This window comes from Mercurialis annua, linkage group LG7 (genome assembly GCF_937616625.2).
Source record: "Mercurialis annua linkage group LG7, ddMerAnnu1.2, whole genome shotgun sequence".
NCBI lineage: Eukaryota > Viridiplantae > Streptophyta > Magnoliopsida > Malpighiales > Euphorbiaceae > Mercurialis > Mercurialis annua.
This window is the reverse complement of record NC_065576.1, coordinates 42,867,090-42,889,382: the sequence shown is the minus strand read 5'-3', so window position 1 is coordinate 42,889,382 and position 22,293 is coordinate 42,867,090. Positions and strand designations below refer to the sequence as shown.

The following is a 22,293-nucleotide window of genomic DNA, read 5'->3' as shown; positions in this document are numbered from 1 at the left end:
TAAAATAAAATAAAATAAAATTATTTGGTGATCTGACATGATACAAATATTTTGCATTATTATTTATTATGTCTAATTCGCATATCTACTTATAAAAATAAAAAATAAATTATTATTGTTTCGTTAAAAAGATGCAGTCTTCAATAAAAAAAGTTATTCATACAGTCATGACATCTGATTCAATCACCATTAAAAAGAAATTTATAAAAAAAATCTTCATAAAAAAACAACAATTCATTTTTTATGGAGAAAAAATTATGAATTTTACAATTTGAGCCTTATAGGTGTTGAATAAATTATGAATCCGCCTTTATGAGTAGCATGTCCTACATATGGCATACATTAATCCACGTTAACTCTTCTTAAATTTCAAACTTTTATTTAAATGGCAAAATTTATGTGTCACAGTATGAATATGTGAAGATATATATATGTATATATATATTGCCTAGTGTTTGACCTTATACAAACTTTTAAAATCGACGTTGCGTTATGTTAGGGTCCATTATGTGTAAATATTTCACGTGACTCACGTTTTTCCTTTATTTTATTTTTGGAATGAGGTTGAAGTTTGGTTATTTAAGCTTCTAATTTAAATCAAAAAATAAAATAAATTATATATAAACTCCACTACTTCATATTCCGAAAATGGTCACACTTAGGGGTGTAAATGAACCGAACTGATGTCAGCGTTCGAGTGTTTATGTTCAGCTCGTTTAACAAGCAAAGTGTTCATTCGGTTTATGTTCATTTGAACTTCGAACAGGGTGTTCGTGTTTATTTCGTCAGTGTTCATGTTCAGTTTGTGTCCAGCTCGTGTTCGTTCGTTGAGCTGCTAAAAGAAAAAGCTCACGAACATGCTCGATGAGTACCAAACGAGTTTGTTTGCGTATGAGCCCTTTCGTTTAACAGCTAAAACATATAAAATCCACGCACAAAAATACGTTAGTTTCTTATATTAAAACTACGTAATTTTGTTAAACTTGTAATTTTAGAATTATATAAGATATTTATATAAATTACTTTAAATTATGAGTCAGTTCACGAACACCTAATCGAGTTTTAAACGAGCTCGTTCACAAACTTTTATTCGAGCTCGTTTCACGAACCACTAATCAAACTGTTCGCTAATATAAATGAGTTGAACACCACTATGTTAATGTTTCGATTCGTTTAAATTAACGAATATAAAATCAAACTCGAGCTCAGTTCGTTTAAAATGCAAACAAACACGAACCGAGCTCTTATCGAGCTGAATACCGAGCTGCTCGGTTCATTTACGCCTCTAGTCACACTCACACCTTTTATATAACTTGGGTTCATCAAATTATGATACCATTAATTGTAAAATTAAATATATAACATCCACTAAAATACATAAATACGAATGTGATCAGAAAAAGCATATATATTAGTTTATTATTCATGTGGGACTGCTTAGGTTAGAGGAGAAGAAAGAAAAAGAAAATCAGAGAAGGGAGGCGAAGATTCTTTAAACCTAATTTTGACAAACTCTTTCAAAATGCGGTCCACTACTGCTATACTAACTACACTTAAATGTAACGAATTTAATTTAAATTGATTTTGTCAAATAAATTATATTTAAATTAATATACAATTTTTGAATATCTATGTATTTTAAAAATTAATCTTTTGACAATTTTAAATATATTTTTACATACGATTATCCATTAAATTAAAAGAGTGATAGCTTATAGATTAATTGTTTTTATTTTAATTAATTTTTAAATGAGAATTGTTGAAAACTATAGTAAATTTTCCTCTCACAGAAACTCACAAAAAATATTAAGTAATTAATTTTTTAAATATTTAAATTGTTAAATGAAATTTTAAATTAAATATATTTTATATCCAACATCTTTAAATAAAAAAATACTATTATTTAATTTTGGATGTAACTTCGAGGGCTGGAAGATTTAATTTTTATGTAGACTGATTTTTGTATTCAAAATGAACAAATCAAATAGGATAAATTCACTTTTAACTCGCTTATTTTTTCTGCGAGCCGACGGGTCAATCCGGTGTATAATGAACCAACCCAATCCTATGTGTCCAAAAAGTCCAAATGGTGGGACCCACACAACATTGAAAAACAAAAGTGGGGCCCAAGTAGGGAATGGTTGACTAGGGCAACCCTTTTTCAATGAGAAGCTAATAGGTGGGGCCAGTGGGAACGCGTCAATCTCCCACTTGATCTGATTTTGATGCATCAAACGGTTTCCGTTCGTCTTCTCCTATTTCTCTGTGGTCCCTACTGCCACTTGTCGTTCTATCTGTTTTATTTGACTGATCAATCTTTAATTACTACCCCGCCCTATTCTTCCTTAGAGAAGAGAGATTTTATTACTTAAACTAACAAAACAATTAAATAATACTGACTAATTATTACTGATGGAGTCTGCCTTCTGAACCGGTGAGTGAACCTGCAAAACAGGGTAGAAGCTAACCGGACGGTGGTTGTCCGATTAACTCTCCGATGCTAAAGTCAGTTTAGAGCTTTGAGCAGCGTTTTGAGTATATGAATGTAATTGTGATTCTAGGCATACCTCGTGCTCCTTTTATAGTAGTCGAATATACCTAGTAGAGTTGTATTAGGTAGGTGAATCCTACTTTGTAGGGATTCGGCCGTATCTTAAGGATTCTCCTGATTTGTCGAGATCTACCTTAATCTGATAAGAGTCCTATTTAGGAACGTCTTCCTAAATAGTCTTATCTTCCTAAAGTAGAGCTTATCCTTCCATATGTAGTGTTTGTGTCTAAATAGGACAAGGTTTCCATATTTAGTCGTTTATCCGAATCCCGGACCTGACGCGCTCTTGGCGGATCATGTGGGATTCGGTCTTTATTAGTGTATTACCGAATCTTAGAGATTCGGTATCTCCTTCATATCTTTCCGTCTTCAGGGGGAGTCCGGTGTCGCCTGAGAGTGGATCTCCTGCAACTCGGCTCCATTATACTTACAGTAGGATTCGGTATCCATCATTAGCCCCCCCGCAAATGAGCTGAAGTAGTCTGGCATTTATGCCTTAGTGGATTTTAGCTCTTTTGGAGCTGAGTTCTTTTATGCGGGCGAGTCGCTTTGTATTCCGGGCGAGTCGTTTCATATGTTTGTGGGTGACGTTTCTTCTTTAGTAAGATTCTGTATTGCCACGTGTTGTCCATCAGTAGAGGGTTATGACTGGATGAACGACAAGTGTCTTCGTGCGCCATTAGTATTATGGGATCTCGTCTTTTCAGTTTCTTTGGTTCAGGCTATATAATAGTTCATTTTCTTTCATTTTCTTTCTTTTCCAACCTTTGCTTTCTCTGCAACTGCTAACCTTCAATTTCTTCAAGCTTTTCGTGGGTTTCCTTCTTCTGCTGTCAAGATTCCTCGTTTTCAAGTTGCTCCTTACCTTTCTTTTGATCCTGCGTATTTGCTTGCGAGGTATTTTACCTTTTCTTTAATTTTAATTTCCTGGTAGTTCTTCGTTTTTGATTTTGTTCCTTCTGTTCTTGTTCTTCGCATTGTTCTTCGTCTTGTTCTCCTTCTTTTCCCTTCTTTTGATCTTTTAGAGTTTTAATTTTTTCATCATTCCGTGTTTCCCCCCCATTTAAAAATTTTAAAATGTCAGAAGTAACTGAGGGGGCGAAGGGTGCTCGTGATGAGCTAGAATATACGCGGAGCTCCTTGTCAAGAGAGCAGATACTCGGTTATGCCGAGGATTTTAGCTTCCCCGGGTCGTATGTTATTTTGAGGCCGGCGAAATCGTATCGGGCGAATCATAGCACGGATTCGCCTTCTAAGATAGTAATTTTTCACGAGCAACTTTTAGCGGGTCTTAGGTTTCCCTTAGAGTCTTTAATCGTAGAGGTCTGTCATAATTTAGGTGTTCCTTTGGGCCAACTGCATCCGAACGCGATTCGCCTTCTTTGTTCTTTTATGGAATCGTGCAGGGTTCGGATGCAGGAGCCTTCGCTTGCTCTTTTTAATTATTTTTATGTTTTCTCCCGCCGAAAGGGTGAGGAATTTATTTTTGCTGGTGGTCGACCGAATCGGTCTCTTTTTAGTCTTCCTTCTTCTTTGAAGGGCTGGACCCCTAAGTTTTTCTTGGTTCAACACTCTTCTTTCTCCTCTTTTTCGCGGAGTTTTACTTCTAGTAAGGTTTCGCTTACTAATGTACCTGATTTGGATGATGGGGAGAAGGACTTCGCCCTGTCTTTGCTGTCGGATTGTCGTTTTGACAAGCCCAAGCACAGCGTTCTTTTAGAGCAGTATTTAAGTCGCCGTGAAATACTTTTGGCGGATCTTCCTTTAGAAGGTATTTTTCTAATCTTTGTTGTTATGTTTTGTTTTGTAGGATGTCGACTTCTCTTGAACATTTGCTTGATAATTTTCATGTCGATATGACTGTAGATATGGGCGAGGTGACTAGCGGCGTTCCTAATCCCTCTACAACTGCTGTGCCGAATCCGACGCCTGATTCGGTGAATCCGGATCTTGATCCTGCTTCTGGAGATCAAGTTCCTGCTGCGACTTCCGAGTCGCCTCTGCTTCCTTCGAAGGAGTCAGGTCCTTCTCTGAAGGGGTTGCCTACCGCCGGCCAGAAGCGTCCTGCTGGGGACCAGGCTGGGGCTTCTACCAAGCGTCCCAAGAAGAAGAAATCTTCTGGGGTGTCTTTCGAGGAGGCACCTCGGTTTGCTGCTTGGGCGGACGCGCAAAATCCGCCTCGTCTTTCAAACGTCGCCATTCTTCATGCTTGCATGGAGAATATTATGATAAAAGAGGACATTGAGTCCATTGATCGCGAACATGGCGATAATTTGGCTGAGTTCGCCTGTCTCGGCGGTTTTTCGGTATGCTTCTTTCTTTTTTATATTATGATTTGTTTCTCTTTTTTCTTTTGTTTTTCTTATTTGTTGTTTTCTTTCGCAGGTGGTCCAGTCCATCGCTGTTTTGGAGCGCCGCCGAAGGGATGCGGTGGATCAATTGAAGAAACTCCAGAGAGATTCCGAATCCTGGCTCTCCGAGAAACAAAAGATGGAGGAGGAGGCTGGCGAGGCGACCGGTCTGATCCAACAGCTGAGGTCCTCCGTATCTACCAAGACTCGGGAGATTTCCGCTTTAGAGGCTCGGGTTCGAACTTTGTCCGAGGAAGTCGAGTCTCTACAATCTTCTTCAGGTGCTCTCGCTAAGGAGAGGGATGATCTGAAGAAAGAAGAGGGGCGTCTCCGCCGGCGATTGGGTGACTCTGGGAGCTTTTATTCCCAAGTCATGACTCAATACCGGTTGGCGATCGGGGCAAAGCTGCGGGAGCAGAATCCTGGCGTCGATCTTTCTGGAGTCAATCAGTTGGATCCTGCTTCTTTAGCGAAGGAGGTGAAGGCGAAGCTTGATAAGCAGAAGCAAGACGCTTTGAATAAGGCTTAGTTTTTATTTTCTCCTTTTTGTATTTTTTGCTTCTTTAGTATTTGTTGCTTTCGCCTCTCTTTTTTTGTATTGGATCGTGGGCGGATCCTTTGTAATTTTTCTTCTGTTAATATAATGATCTTTTGACCATTGCCTTTCTTTATTTGTAGAGTTAATCTAAACTCGTTTGTTATTTTGAGAAGTTAATCTAAACTTCTGCTGGTGTAATTTATTTGTAGGTCCGAATGGATCCTTTTATTTATTTGACTCGGACGAGTCTAAATTATTTTTTAACTAAGATTCAAACGATTCTTGTTAAGTTGTATGTATTAGGTCTCGAGCGAGCCTATAAGATTTGTTTCGCCGAATCGCTTTTTATTTCAAAAATGGGAACAAGTACAAGCCCTGAATTTATTGATAATACTTTCTCAGGTGTTCTATATTCCAATATCTGGGTACCATGGACCCAGTTATTGTCTTTAGTCTATATGCGCCTTTGCCAGTAGCTTCTTCTATGATGAAGGGGCCTTCCCAATTAGCTTGCATTTTCTTTACTCCTGCGTTTCCTCTGCCAACTTCCGCGTTTCGTAAGACCAGATCGCCTCTTTGAAATTCTCTAAAATTCATTCTTTTGTTATGGTATTTTGCGGCTTGCTTCTTGTATGTAGCGGCTCGGGCTACCGCTTCATTCCTTCTCTCTTCTAGTAGGTCTAGACATAGTCTTGTTCTAGCCTCATTGGTTTCTTCTTCTAGATAGTTTACTCTGATACTGGGTATTCCAATTTCTACTGGAATTACTGCTTCAGTGCCGTAGGCGAGCCTGAAAGGTGTTTCGCCAGTTCCTTTTCTAGGAGTTGTTCTGTATGCCCATAGAACGCTGTATAATTCTTCTACCCAGTTCTCCTTGTACTGAGAAAGTCTCTTTTTTATGCCTTGTGCTATGGTTCGGTTGGTGACTTCTGTCATTCCGTTTGTTTGGGGGTGCGCCACCGAAGTAAATTTCAAATTGATCATTAGTCCTTTGCAAAATGCCTTGAACCGCTTGCAATTGAATTGTTTGCCGTTGTCTGCTATTACAGTGTGGGGTATGCCGAATCGGCATATTACTTCGTTCTTGAAGAATTCCTCTACTTTGGCTGCGGTGATGGTTGCGACAGGTGCTACCTCTACCCATTTTGTGAAGTGCTCTATTGCGACGATTAGGAATTTCGCTTGATGTTTTCCCGTTTCGAACGGTCCAACTATGTCAATCCCCCAAGTGGCGAACGGCCATGGGCTTTCCATTGATCCTTGAGGTACTGCCGGTACACGACTGATGTTGTCGTGTCTTTGGCATTTATCACATTTCTTGACTAATGCTTTTGCGTCTTCTTTGATGGTTGGCCAGTAGTATCCCTGGAGTATTGTTTTTCTTGCTATGGTGACTGCTCCTTCGTGCGCGCCGCATATTCCTTCGTGGATTTCCTTTAGGATGGATTCTCCTGTCTGAGGCGAGACACACCTAGACCATGGATGAGTTAATGAGGTTCGGTAAAGAACTCCATTGTGAAAAGAGTAGTTGGCAGATTTTCTGATGGTGCGAATGGCTTCGACTTTGTCTATTGGTAACTCGCCGCAGTCTAGATATTTGATCAGTGGAGTCATCCAGGAGTCGGCTTCCTCGATTGCCATGACCTCTGTTTTTCTGGTGCTTGGTGACTCGAGAATTTCCTTTAGCTGCATTTTAGTGAATAGATCTCCGAGTTCTGACGCTGATTTGGCGATGGCGTCGGCTTCGGTGTTTTCCTCTCTCGGGATTTGAATGATTTCCCATTGTCCTCCTTGTGCTTCTAGCTGTTGAAGCTGTGTTTTGACTTGACTCAGGTATTCGATCATCCCTGTTTCTTTGGCTTGATATTCTCTCTTGACTTGATTTACCACCAGCTGGGAGTCGCTATAGATCTTTAGGATTTCCGTTCTTATTTCTAATGCGAGGCCGAGGCCTGCGATTAGGGCTTCATACTCAGCTACATTGTTGCTGGCGGCGAATTGGATGTTTACTCCATATTCAATCTTGATTTTGTCGGGTCCTTTGAGGATGGCTCCTGCTCCAGCTCCTTTTTCATTTGATGCTCCATCTACGTGGAGTTCCCATACCAAGGCTGGTTTGGGTTGGCCGGTCTCGGTTGGAGTTATTTCTGCTACGAAGTCCGCCAAAGCTTGTGCTTTCAGAGTTGGGCGAGGTTCGTATCTTATGTCGTGTTCGCTGAGTTGGATGGACCAGTGGACTAATCTTCCGGAGGTTTCTGGTCGTTGGATCGCCTTTCGCAATGGTTGATTTGTCCTTACTACAACATTGTGACTTTGGAAGTAGTATCTCAGCTTTTTAGCTGTGGTCAGTACGGCAAGTGCCATTTTTTCGATCTCGGGGTATCGTGTCTCCGCGCCCTTCAGGACTCGACTAATGTAGTAGATTGGCTTCATCTCGTTATCTTCTTCCCTTACCAGCACTGTCCCGATGGTCTCGTTCGTGGTGCTGATGTATAGGTATAGTGTCTCCCCTTTCAGCGGTCTGCTTAGCAATGGTGGGGTGACGAGGAATTTCTTTATTTCTTCAAAGGCGTTCTCGCAGTCTTCATTCCATTCAAATTTTTGTGTTCCTTTGAGGGCTTTGAAGAAAGGCAAGCATCTTTTTGCTGAGCAAGACATGAATCTACCGAGTGCTGTGATTCGCCCGTTGAGTTTTTGAACTTCATTTATGCTTCTTGGTGCCTTCATGTCCATAATTGCTTTGATCTTCTCGGGGTTCGCCTCTATTCCTCTTTGAGATATCATGAATCCCAGGAATTTCCCGCCTTGTACGCCGAACGTGCATTTGTCGGGGTTCAGCTTCATTCCAAACTTATTCAGTATGCTGAATGTTTCTTCAAGATCTTTTGCATGGGTTTCTTCCTTCTCGCTTTTGATGATTAGATCGTCTACATACACCTGGACTCGCTTTCCTATCTCGTCTTTGAACATGAAATTCATAAGTCTTTGGTACGTTGCTCCAGCATTTTTCAAGCCGAAAGGCATTGCCGTGTAGCAGTAAGTTCCTCCCTCCGTGATGAATGAAGTTTTTTCTTGGTCTTGCTCCTTCATCTGGATTTGGTGGTAGCCTTGAGCTGCGTCGGCTAGGCTATACATCGCGTGTCCAGCAGTAGAGTCCACTAGTTGGTCGATATCGGGGAGAGGGTAACTATCTTTAGGACACGCTTTGTTTAGATCGGTGTAATCCACACACATTCTATTTTTTCCGTTGGCTTTCTTTACGATAACTACGTTAGCTACCCATTCGGGGTAGTGGACTTCTCGTATGAATCCTGCTTTCTCCAGTTTTTCTACTTCTTCAGCGATTATTTTCTGTTTTTCTTCCGAGAACTTCCTTTTCTTTTGCTTCACTGGGTTCGCCGCTTCTGCTACATTTAGATCATGAGTAATGACGTGGGGGTCTATTCCGACTATTTCTGATGCGTTAGCAGCGAAGGTTTTGACGTTGTTTTTCAGCATGGCTGTGATTTCGCTTTCGATCTTTGGGTTCATGTTTGCGCCGAGATTTACTCTTTTCTCCTTGTCGAGTTGGAGTTTCTTTGTTTCGCCTTCGGGTGCTGTTTCTTTTTCTTCGATGTCGTGATTAAGGATTTCTTCTATTGCCATTGCTTCGCCTGATTCTCTTATTGCTTGTTCGTAGCACTTTTTCGCCTCGGCTCGGTTTCCTTGTATCGTGATAATTCCTTGTTTCGTCGGTATCTTCATGGTTAGCGCCTTTATGCTTGTCGCGGCGGCTGAGTCGTGGAGGAAAGGTCTCCCCAGTGTCGCGTTGTACGGCAGGTCGATTTCTACGACGCTAAACCGTGTAGGTAATTCCTCGCTTTTCCTTGTCCTTCCTAGCTTGACGTCGAGAGTAGTTGTTCCATTGGGCTTAATTGGCAAGCCCCCAAATCCTACCACAGGCGTGGCATTTCTCTTTAGTTTCGCTAGGTCTCCTCCTAGGCTTTCGTAGGCCTTTTTTGTTATCAGGTTTATTGCGCTTCCTTCATCGATTAGGATTCTCTCAACGTTCCAGTGTTCGATGATCATGGCCACTACCAGAGCTTCGTTGTGCTCTTCGGCTATTCTCCCGAAGTCCTCTCCGTCAAAAGTCACTGGAGGAGGAGTTGAGAGTTCTGTTGCTTTTCGTTTTCTCTGTGTCGTTTGATCTTTCAGGTTTACTCTTTCAGAAGTCATCTTCTTCAATGAGATTTGTTTTTGAGTTCAGAAAAGCTCCTTCTTTTGAAGTTTAGTTAAGCTTTTCCCACAGACGGCGCCAATTGATGGAGTCTGCCTTCTGAACCGGTGAGTGAACCTGCAAAACAGGGTAGAAGCTAACCGGACGGTGGTTGTCCGATTAACTCTCCGATGCTAAAGTCAGTTTAGAGCTTTGAGCAGCGTTTTGAGTATATGAATGTAATTGTGATTCTAGGCATACCTCGTGCTCCTTTTATAGTAGTCGAATATACCTAGTAGAGTTGTATTAGGTAGGTGAATCCTACTTTGTAGGGATTCGGCCGTATCTTAAGGATTCTCCTGATTTGTCGAGATCTACCTTAATCTGATAAGAGTCCTATTTAGGAACGTCTTCCTAAATAGTCTTATCTTCCTAAAGTAGAGCTTATCCTTCCATATGTAGTGTTTGTGTCCAAATAGGACAAGGTTTCCATATTTAGTCGTTTATCCGAATCCCGGACCTGACGCGCTCTTGGCGGATCATGTGGGATTCGGTCTTTATTAGTGTATTACCGAATCTTAGAGATTCGGTATCTCCTTCATATCTTTCCGTCTTCAGGGGGAGTCCGGTGTCGCCTGAGAGTGGATCTCCTGCAACTCGGCTCCATTATACTTACAGTAGGATTCGGTATCCATCAATTACAAAAATAGATTATTATTTTAAATATATTATAAATGTGAAATTTTGGTATAGTTTTCTTTGTAAAAATATGACAATATAAATGACGAAAAAAAAGCTCCCGTAAAGATAATTTATTGACAAAATTATTGTATTTAAATTCAAGAGTTTAATACACAAATTTTTATTTTAATAATTATAAAAAATGCTTTAAATAAACTAAAATATATGATGAATACAAAAAAATAAATAACTATAGATAACATAGAAACAACTACTATATGTTACAATGTGGTCACTATTAGTAATATATAGAGCTTATATGTTCACCTAATTGAGTCAAACTAATGATTCATTATGACACTAAAAAATTAGCAAAGAAAAAATGGCCTACTTTTATACATTATTTTTTTAAATATGAGTTAATTAAAATTCAAATTACATCATTCATTTAATTAGAGATATTCACATTCATAAGATTACTTCGTGTATATATAGTCGTTAATCTCATCAAATTATTATTTGTAGTAATTTTCAGCTTATTACTTTTAATTCATTGTTATAGTATTATACCCATTGTGCAATTTTTTTTAACATTATTATTTTTTGTTTAAATTTTAGTATTATTATTTAATTACTTATGACTTGCTGCTAATAAAAATATTCCTATTAATAATCAGAAAATCAATAAATACATAAATCTTTAAAATACTACCTACTTTATATAAAGATTTGATATATTTCAATAAATAGTTGTAGGTATATTTAATATACTAATAATTTTTCATAGCATAATAAATATATCGAATAATAACTTTTTATTAATTTTTGACCTTTTATTCTTAATTTTCAAAAAAAAAAACATTGCATAATAAATTTATCATCTCAAACAATTATAACATATCTTACACATAACTGAAATTAAATACAAATTTAAAATATTTTTATCAAAAAAGTATTAAATATAATTATAAATATATCTTTAAAAAGATTAATAAAAACTTTGTCTCTATCCTTATCAAATCTTACTAAATCTAAGTCATATATGACTTATTCATACTATATTCATTTTTTTAATTAAAATGATAATAATTATAAATAATTCAACACAATCAAATCTTAATAAATTATAAATTGATTTCAGTAATATGTTATTTAGATAGTAAACAATTAATTTAGTAAATTTAAATTACTATCTTGCTTAAATACACTATCTTGTAGCTATTCTATCTCTATGGAAAAAGTTTATAAATAAAAACTCAGAAAAAATTAATGTAATGTTATTAAAATTAAAAAAAATATGGGAATTATTAGAGTTAAACAATAAACTAAAAATAAACAAAAGTTGAATTTTTATACTTTACATTTTTTTTCTTGATCTCTTCATACTATAAGAAGTTTTCTAGTTGCTTTTATTATTTAATTATTTCATTCTTATCAATTCTTATTGTTCTTTAATTATTTCATTCTCATCAATTATTATTAAATTTCATATTTTTTTCTAATTTCTTCACAACAAGCAACTAATATTGAAAAGTAGAACAAGACAATAAATAAAGGAAAAGAGAAAAAAAGTGTATAGTAAGGTAATAGCTAAATTTGGTACAGTAGAATAGTCCAAATGTAACAAAAATTTCCAAATCCAAATCCCGAAAATGTACTTTTGTCTAACAAAATCCAAATGTAAAATCAAAATATACTCTAATATTACTTACTTACTTGCACAAGAGTGTTTTTTCTGTTGGGTCTTCTCTTCTCTAGAGTCTCTCTAACTCCTCCATCTTTATTGCCGAGTCCATTGCACCACATCTCTCTCTTTTTCTCTCACTTAGATCCATTTTTTTCTTCATTTATGGCCAGTGGACTCTCCATTGATTCAGATCTCATTACCTTCTTCCACAAGCCACCTCTAATTCTTAATTCCTTCTCTCAAACTCCCCATCAAACCATCACTAATAAGCTCAATTATATGGATTCCAATAATAATTCTTCTCCTTCAGGTTTTCAGTTTCCTGTTACCCTTAATTCTGATGATCGTAACCGGACCGTCAACGACGAAATGGATTTCTTCGCTGAGAAACACTGTAGTGATCATGATGTTAAGCCGGTCAATAACAATGATGATTATAAACAAGTGAATGTAAACGTGAGTTATACGGCCCGTTTTAAATTCTTGCTAAATCTTTCAGTTTTTTTTGGAGTTTTGTATAATTTTCTTGATTTTTTGTTTTGTTTGCAGACTGGTTTGAATCTTCTTACTACTAATACTAGTAGTGATCAATCCATGGTGGATGATGGAATTTCCACTAATATGGAAGATAAACGAGCAAAAAATGAGGTATGAACAAGAAAAAAAATACTGTTTAGCGCTTATATCATTTGAGTTATAACTTGTTGGTTGCTGATGAATTTTTGTTTCCGTGTGATGAAAATTCGCAGTTAGCGGTTTTACAAGCGGAGCTAGAAAGAATGAAAATGGAGAATATAAAGCTGAGAGATATGTTAACTCAAGTTACGACCGATTACGATGCACTGCAGATGCATTTAATGACAATTACTGATGAGGAAAACAAGAAAATACACAATAACAATAACGGAAATGGTGCACCGGTGGCTCCTCGGCAGTTCATGGATCTTGGTCCGGCTGCTGGTGGCGGAGGCGGAGGTGGTGATACAGATGAGCTTTCACTCTCTTCATCGGAAGGGAGGAGCGGGGACCGATCAAGGTCTCCGGGGAATAAGAATATCGAAGATGGAATTGAAAGAGAAGATGGTACGGATCAAGGGTGGGGGTGTAACAAGGTGGCGAGATTTAATCCGGCGAAAAATAGCGTTGATCAGACGGAGGCGACGATTCGGAAGGCTCGTGTTTCGGTCAGAGCTAGATCGGAAGCTCCCATGGTAGTGGAATTTTTAGTTGAATTTGAAGGTTTGTTGTGTGGGATTTAATGAAATTTGTGTGATTAATTGTGTAGATAAGTGATGGATGTCAATGGAGAAAATATGGGCAAAAAATGGCTAAGGGAAATCCTTGTCCTCGAGCTTATTATCGCTGCACCATGGCTGCTGGTTGCCCAGTTAGAAAACAGGTAATAATTCATAAATTAATTATTTCCTTTGGTAGATTTGGCATCATGTTTCATTAAATCGGATGAAAGTGGTACTCCAAGTGTTGCCAAAACTTTAATTTGTTATTAAATTTCTAATTTAATTTATATCAAAATAGTAGACTTAATTGCACTAAAAATCACAAACTTTCCGTATTTTTGGTATTTAACATAATTTTTTTTCTCATAAAAAATCATCAACTTTCACTTTTTAGCATATTCGTCCACATAACCATTTTATTTGAAAAATTAAGCGCAAAATGACCGTTTTTGCGCAAAACGGTGCCATAGTATATTAAAAACGGCGCCGTTTCACAACTCGTGGACTAATATGTAAAAAAATGAAAGTTGCTGATTTTTTATATTAAGAAAAAAAGACCATGTTAAATACTAAAAATGCGCGAAAATTTGTGATTTTTAATGCAATTAAGTCAAAATAGTATCATAATTTTTATTTCAAATCTATATATTTCAATTTGTTGTACATCAAAGTTGACATGTCAGTTGATGGCAACATGACGAATTATATGGCAACTGAATTAAAAAAATCTATTTAAACAATATACTTCACTTGATCACTATACTATATCAGAATGTAGTGAGTTACTGTCATAAAAATAATAAAAAGTAGACTTCTAATAATACTTTAATATGTATTGAAATTTTGATACCAAATTAAAATATGTGAAATATTTTATATAGGGTTAATTTCTATCAGCCTATAAATTTAAATTTGAAATATTATTTTTTCATGAATTTTAGAAAATTGTTATTTTCCCACTTTTTTTAACTAAAATTTTCTTGATATGTCGACCGACGTGACAATATTTTTTATAGGAAAAATAATTTAAAATATTCATAAATTTGACCTTTTTGACAAATGTATTTCAAAAAAAAATTGAACAGTTCGGTTCGTTAATTTAACAAGTCGGAATATTTATATTCAAAACCTCAATTCAATTAAAGTTATAAAGTTTCTTTTTTCTAATTGAACTTATTAAACAAATTAACGTCGGATCACGGAATTTTGAATATAATTATTTCAATTTGTAAAATTAACGGACCAAATTGTTAAAATATTTTTTTAAAAAATAATTCTATCAAAACATATACATAAAATTATTTTCTGTTCTAAAATATGTTTCACTATGTTGCTATATCATTTTAAAAGTGAAGATGTGTTATTATCTAACATAAAACCAATTAAATTAAAAAGTGATAGTGTAGTATAACTTGACATAAAAATTAAAAATCTGATACCACTTAGATATAAATTGATTTTTTGGTACTAAAAATTTGATACCGCTCAGACTTTTAATCCAAAAAACTAAGTTCTTGAGACGAGTTTAGTATCAATTTAGCTACATATATATTAAATTGGTTAGTTGTCTATGAACAGGTACAAAGATGTGCAGAAGATAGAACAATTCTGATAACAACATACGAGGGAACACACAACCATCCATTACCTCCGGCAGCAATGGCAATGGCCTCGACAACTTCATCGGCAGCACGAATGTTATTATCAGGATCAATGTCGAGTTCTGACGGACTAATGAATCCAAATTTTCTAACCAGAACAATCCTACCATGTTCCTCTAGCATGGCCACCATATCAGCTTCAGCTCCATTTCCGACCGTTACATTAGACCTAACCCAACAAAACCCTAATACAAATCCTTTACAGTTCCAGAAAAACCAAACACAGTTTCAACTCCCATTTGGTAATCAAAATCTTGCCAGTGCACAAGCTTTGTTGCCTCAGATTTTCGGACAAGCACTTTATAACAACCAGTCTAAGTTTTCAGGTCTGCAAATGTCTCAGGATATGGAAACAGGTAATAATAATAATAAATTAGGTCACCAGTCACAGCCTGCAATGCAGCAAAATTCATTGGCCGACACGTTGAGCGTGGCGAGTGCTGCTATTGCAGCTGATCCTAACTTCACTGCGGCTTTGGCAGCCGCGATTACTTCGATAATTGGTGGCGGTAGCGGCAGCGGCGGTAGTGGTGGCAGTTTAAGTAATGGTACTAATAACAACCACCTGCCAACTACCGGCAATAGCAATGGCAGCAATAAAATCACCAATTCAACTCCAAGGGATCAATTAAAATAAACTATTTCCTTTTTTTTCTTTAAATTTTTCTTTATTTTTTCTTTTCAGAAGTTTTTTTATTATTTTAATTTTTTGATGGAGAAAAATACAAAAAGTTATACATGTTCATTTGGAGATCAAGTAGCTATAGCTAGCTAAAATAATAATTTAAGTAAAAATGTTATACACTTTATTGTTAATAAATGGCATTCTTGATTTTTTGTTTCAATGGTATGTCAATACAAAGTCAATAAAGAGAAAAAGATAGAAGCCAAAATTTTGTGAATTGTTGTTTGGCCCTTTTGTATCTTTTCTGTAGATGAAACCAAAAATTGAGAAAGGAACAAAAATTGAAATTACAAATGAGAGAGAGATATCATAATTAAATATAATTAACTACTTAATTAAAATTATATTATATAAAAATATCATTTAATTATTATATTCAATAACATCACTATTATATAATTAAATAATTATTTATATCATACATAGTGAATGAATTAATCTATGTAAAATTGTCTCCATAAAAGAAGGAAGAGAAATGAATTAAATGTTTTTGTTGGAGTTACGTATACAAAATGGCATAGTCAAGAAAGGAGTCAAGAAAACCGTCTAAAATACATTACTAATGGTTAAAAAATATAAAAATAGGGTTTTAAAGATGTGTTTGACACGTAAAGAAAGAGATAGATTTGTAATTTGGATGTATAATTAATTTAGGCAGACACTTACATCCACTTGATGACAGTAGTTAGTAGATAGAAAGATAAGAATTTCAAAGTCTTTTAAGAGACTCAATTTCAATCAATATTCTTGGTTAAATGTCAATTTGCTTGAATTTGTATTTTGTTTATGAATTTTTGTCATGGTCTTGTACTGATGTTTTGATGCTTTTGAAGTGATGTTCATGCATGCAAAGTCATAATTATGATGTATGGTAAGGAAAAACTGATGGTCATATTATTTCCATTGCATCACTCGAGGTCACGGATTCGATTCAGACACTGACAGTCGGTTGTTTCAGATGTTTTAAAAAATAACACAGGTTTAACAATAATAATAACAACAAACCTTGCTAATCTCCGCTGATAAAAAGATCTTAATTTTGTTATTAAAAGCCTTTAATTAGTTATGCAAGTACATTATAATTTGAATGTAAAATTACTGGATATGATAACAATTCAAAGAAATCCGGTTTGTAGAGTGAGAAATAACCAATTTAAATCGCCATAAATCATTGAAAAAAGGGATATTCTCATACACTTTTGGGACTCATAAATCGTCGGCTCAGCGGTCGGTCCTCCTAAGCAAGCCGCTCATAGGGCTAGTTGAGAAAAAACAAGCTTTATGGTCACGGCCGGCTCCACAGCCAGCCCTATCCTCTAAAGCCAATTTTTGAATCGGTTGAGACCATAGATCTAGTTGGTTCAATGTCGGTTCAATGGAGTGAACCAACCACTAAACCAAATTGGTGATAGAGAATAATGTCGCTCCATACTAATTAATGAAAATAATATATAAGTTCTATGAATACACCATTTGAAGATTTTATTAGAAATTTCATATGATAAATAATTAAGGTAATCTCTTTATTACTCTTTTAATATTTTTTTGTCCATTATTTTGAGAGTTTGTAATAAAGAGTTTCCGGGCACTATAAAATTTTAAAAGTTTCATGACTATGCAACAAAAAAAGATATATACTATTTTTTTTAGTAGTAATAGTAAACATAAAATGATATACAATATTTGTAATTTAAAACAACATCATTTAGATTGAATTACAATACTCATAAATCAATTTTAATTGAAGCTAATTTGTTGAAAATTAATGTAACGTTTTGAACTCTCATTGCATGTTAGATAATTGTAATTTTTTACTTGAAGTTGGGGTCACTATGGGTACCAACAGTATATTTTTTTTGGGCGATTAAATTTTCATTTTTTTATTTTATTTTAATCACTAAATTTTCATTTTTTTTATTTCAAATGAGGTTTTTCTGGCAGAAATGCATACATGGCAGCTAAATTTTGACACGTGGCATTCATATGTTGCTAGTTTATCTTAAAAACTTATTTCATATACAGAGAGATTCTTAGGTAGACTCAGTCCACCACGTCATCCGTGGACTAAACCTATCATATAATGACACGTCATTAAAATGATGGCAATCTTGTAAATTCGTTTATTATTTATTTACACTTTTGAATAGTAATATTACAAGATTGTCATTATTTTAATGACGTGCCATTATGTAATAGGATTAGTCCACAGATGAAGTGGTGGACTGAGTCTAACTAAAAAATTTCTCTCATATACTTAATTTTATTTTAGAGAAAGTTTTTAGGCTAAAATGTGCATACATGACAAATTTTCAAGTTAAGAAAAGTATGACTGCTATATAAGAATTTTTGTATCTAAAATTCTCTCATTGAAATAAAATTAAAATTTAACAATCAAAATTAAAAAGAAATCAAAGTTTGCACCAAAATAAGAAAAAAAACAAGGGCTTTTTACATAAACAACCAACTTTCTCTTATATTTTACTTTTATACAGGTCTAACTTTTGTATCTCTAAAATACGGTACACGGGTGAAATAATATCTTTTATACAGTTCATATATATACCCTCCTCTCAAATAAACCCTCACAATTACAATTATTTTCTCTCTCCTCATATTTCTCTCTCATCTCTCTTTACTCAAATTTTTACAAAAAGCCTCTTCTTCTTCTCCATAATCATTTTTGTTCATCTTTAATTCAGTAGATTGGCATCTTCAGATCTATTATTCGTGCTTCATTTCCGCTGTTCCACCTTTGCCTCGCTATCGAAATCATTTTCTCCGCTCGTTTTTGCTATCGCCATTTTTTTATTTTGATTTCATCAGATCCGAAGTTTATCATTTCTATTTTTCTTCTTCATTTCAGATCTGCAATTTTTTTTCTACTTTTTTTATATAACAGTAATTTTTCATCATTAAACATGTGTAAAGATTATCTTTTCATGTTATATAAAATGATTTTATGATTTTATAGAATAAAAATCTGTTATTTCTGCATTTTTACTGTGTTTGGTTGTATTTCTGCATTTTTTTAGTTCTGCAGTAGGATTTGTTGATGATTGTTAATTGATGAATTATTGTAATGTCACAGTGTTGTTTATTTTGTATTGATATTGTATTGATAATCTGTTGATATTTTTTTAATTTTGACATTAACAAATAAGACAATATTATTCGTGAAATAAACTAAAAATATAAAAATTAAACTGAGACTGGATAATGATATGTTAGCATTGAGAAAATAATCATGTTGAATTATTGGAATGTTACAGTGTTGATATTGTGTTGATTTTCGGTTGATATTTTGTTGATTTTAGCGTTGGTGAAAAGCCAATAATAATGTTGAATTTTTGTAATGTTACAATATTGATCTTGTGTTGATATCGTGTTGATGTTATGTTGATATTTAGTTGATTATAGCATTAACAAAAAAGACCACATTGTACGTGAAATAAAATAAAAAAATAAAAATTAAATTTAAAAAATGATTAAAAAAATAAAAATAAGTGTAAAAAAAATTTAAAAAATTAAAATAGTTAGTTTTATAAATGTTGTTGATATTATGTTGATTTTGTGTTGATATTAAAACTGACGAAAAACATCAACAGTTAAAAAAAGTCAAAAGTTAAAAAAAGTCAAAAAAGTCAAAAAATTAAAATTAAAATATGTCATATATATTAAAAACAGAAATATAATGGTGAAAAAATAAATTAAAAATAATAAAATAAAATATTGAAAAATAAGGGTTAATATAGAAAGTAAAGTTTTTCAAAAAGTAGTATAAAAAAGAAAAGAAAGTTGGTATGCAAAGTAAAGATTTAGAAAGGGTACTAAAAAATTAAATGTTAGAGAAAAAACAGTATTTCATATAAAAAGCTCAAAAAACAATAGCTTTGAATGCCAATAGAAATAGTTACTCTAAAGTCAGTCTCATTAGAACCTGGATTTGGACATGCTTTCAAACTTGATTAATCGAATTAGATTTTAAAGCAATTTTGTTTAATTTCAAAATTTATTTACAATTTTAGATAGCATCTACTAGAAGTGGCCACGGTTCATAACTCGATAGTTCTGATTCAGGCCGGATCACGGTTCAAGAAAAAATGAAACCGGCCCAAAACCGTCTAAGTGACGTTCCATGCCGGTTCGGAACTGGACAGTTCCAGGTTCTAGGCGGTTCATAAAAAATTGAAAGTAAACTTAAAATTAACTTTAAAAAATTATAATTTGCATATAAAATAACACGTGAAGATAATATTGTAAAAAAATAATGAAATAAAATAAATTATAAATATTTTGTTAACAAAAAAAATTAACTAGAACAAATATAATATATATCTTACATAATATATATATTGAAATTAATTTAATTTTTTATAGACAGGTTCAACCCTTTGATCACCTGCTTCTACCCGGATCTGCTAGATCACGGTTCAAAAAATTTAAGAGAAAATTAGGAAAAATACTCTATTTTTTAAAATAATATGACTTCCTACCTCAATAAGGAAAAGATAGAAAAAATACCTCGCCCTTTTAATATAGTTATTTTTTTACTCTAAGACATGCTTACATTGTAATTATATCTACTTTTTATTATTATTTTACTTTAATCATATATCTTTTACTCTAACAATATTTTATCATAACACCTGTCATTTTTCTCTTTCTTTCTCTTTCTCTTCTCTTTCTTCTTCTTTCTCTTCTCTGGTTTCTTTTTTTCGCCATTTTTTCTTCTTCTTCTTTCTTCTTCTTTTCTTCTCTATTTTTTTCGTTGTCGTTCCTTCATCGATCCGCTGTCGCTCCGTCATCGTTTCAGCGTCGCTCCACCGTTCTTTAATATTTGATTTTTAGCGATTTTTTTCTTAATCCGTGGTGATAAATACAATTTATTTTAACTTTCAGATCTAAATAAATTACTCTTGATTTTTTCAACTTTAATCTAAAATTATGATGAAAAAACGATTTTCTGCACAAAAAAACGATTTTTTGCAAAAAAACTGCATCTAATTATCATATAATTATCACTGCATTATCATATCATTATCATAAAACTGAAGAGAAAAATATTTTTTTTTATAAAAACAACGTCTGATTATCATATGAGTATCACTGCATTATCATGTAGTTATCACAACATTGTAGAAAAAAGAAGATTTTATGCAGAAAATAATGTTTGATTATCATATCGTTATCATAACATTACCATGTAGTTATCATAACATTATCATATGATACCGAGATGATAATATTTATGGTACCTATATGATAATGTTATGATAATATCTATGATAATGTATGATAAAATAGTGTCTGATTATCATGTTAATATCACTATATTATCATGTCGTTATCATAACACTGCAGTATGATTACTAGATGATAATGAAGTATGATAATGTTATGATAATTGGATGATAACGTACGTGAAAATATAATTATAAAAAGATTTGTGATATCAGTGATAACCAAATGATAATAAAATAATAATAAAGTTATGATAATAGTATGATAATATGATACCTAATATGGAAAGACATTTCATAAAAATTATGATAACGATATGATAATGTGAAATAATAGTATGATAATGTTAATGATAAAATGATAATAGTATGATAATATGATATCTGCATGAAAAACAAATTACGAGAATAATTATGATAACGAGATGATAATGTGAAGATCATAATATGATAATGTTTTATGATAATAAAACGATAATAGTATGATAATATGACACCTTCATGAAAAATAATTACAAAAAAATTATGATAACGAGATGATAATGTGAAGATAATAGTATATGCTGATAATGTTAATAATAAAATGATAATAGTATGATAATATGATATTTGCATGAAAAAATAATTACAGAAAAATTATGATAACGAGATGATAATGTGAAGATAATAATATAATAAGATTTTATGATAACGTTTTATGATAATAGTATGATAATATGATACCTGCATGAACAAAAAATTATGATAACGAGATGATAATGTGAAAATAATAGTATGATAAGATTTTATGATAATAGTATGATAATATGATACATGCATGAAAAACAAATTACATATATAATTATTAAATAAAAAAATTAAATATTTTTAAACTAAATATATTCAAATATTTTATAAAAATTTATTTTTTATTATTAACATTCTTTTTAAGTAATTTAAAATTTAAAAAATAAACTGTATTACTTTTTGTGAAAATATTATGATTATATTATTTTGAAAAGTTAAAGAGATAAAGAAAAAAAAGATATCATGTAATTAAAAAAAATATTTATAATTAGTTTAAAGAATAAAAGAAAATAAAGAAATGAAAAAATTGAACAAATAAAAAAAATGTCAACAAGTAATTTAAAAAGGAAAAAAAATACCAACAGATAAGTAATATAAAGATGAGTAAAAAAAATTGGTAATTAAAAAGAATAAAAGAACTATGTCTTGCATGTGTAAAGGCTGACGCGCAGAGAGAGAAAGAGTGTGAGAGAGAAAATTGCATAGAGAGTATAATGACAAATATTTAGTACACGGGGAGTAAAATTCAAAAACAGTTAAAACTCTGATGTATTTGTATTGACTTTTTCATGTTGAGGTATAAAATTCTATTATTTTATTATTTTAGGTAAATTTCTAAATCTCTCAAAATTTAAAACCGGCTCGGAACCGGTCTTTCCACGATTCTGGGCCGGTTTTGC

General features: G+C 33.4%; 2 protein-coding genes across 2 annotated transcripts; both read left to right on the top strand.

Annotated features, from left to right (window-relative positions):
- The first annotated feature begins 4,407 nt into the window (after window positions 1–4,407).
- LOC126657215 (uncharacterized) lies at window positions 4,408–5,455 on the top strand. The gene is made up of 3 exons (XM_050351876.1): window positions 4,408–4,524; window positions 4,588–4,857; window positions 4,937–5,455. The coding sequence occupies exons 1-3, from the start codon at window positions 4,408–4,410 to the stop codon at window positions 5,429–5,431; spliced, it is 882 nt and encodes a 293-aa protein (XP_050207833.1). The 3' UTR covers window positions 5,432–5,455.
- A 6,533-nt stretch (window positions 5,456–11,988) lies between these two features.
- On the top strand, window positions 11,989–15,747 carry LOC126657639 (probable WRKY transcription factor 31). Its single transcript, XM_050352352.2, has 5 exons — window positions 11,989–12,459; window positions 12,553–12,651; window positions 12,753–13,214; window positions 13,289–13,402; window positions 14,820–15,747. The coding sequence occupies exons 1-5, from the start codon at window positions 12,166–12,168 to the stop codon at window positions 15,537–15,539; spliced, it is 1,689 nt and encodes a 562-aa protein (XP_050208309.1). The 5' UTR covers window positions 11,989–12,165; the 3' UTR covers window positions 15,540–15,747.
- Window positions 15,748–22,293: the final 6,546 nt, after the last annotated feature.

What these genes read in the sequence shown, in the direction of transcription:
- LOC126657215 (XM_050351876.1), top strand. Translation starts at nt 4,408, where the DNA reads ATGACTGTAGATATGGGCGAGGTGACTAGCGGCGTTCCTAATCCCTCT. An exon ending in ATCCTGCTTCTGGAGATCAA is followed by an intron (nt 4,525 to 4,587) that starts GTTCCTGCTGCG and finishes CCTTCTCTGAAG; the next exon opens with GGGTTGCCTACCGCCGGCCA. An exon ending in CCTGTCTCGGCGGTTTTTCG is followed by an intron (nt 4,858 to 4,936) that starts GTATGCTTCTTT and finishes TTTCTTTCGCAG; the next exon opens with GTGGTCCAGTCCATCGCTGT.
- LOC126657639 (XM_050352352.2), top strand. Translation starts at nt 12,166, where the DNA reads ATGGCCAGTGGACTCTCCATTGATTCAGATCTCATTACCTTCTTCCAC. An exon ending in ATAAACGAGCAAAAAATGAG is followed by an intron (nt 12,652 to 12,752) that starts GTATGAACAAGA and finishes GAAAATTCGCAG; the next exon opens with TTAGCGGTTTTACAAGCGGA. An exon ending in GTTGCCCAGTTAGAAAACAG is followed by an intron (nt 13,403 to 14,819) that starts GTAATAATTCAT and finishes GTCTATGAACAG; the next exon opens with GTACAAAGATGTGCAGAAGA.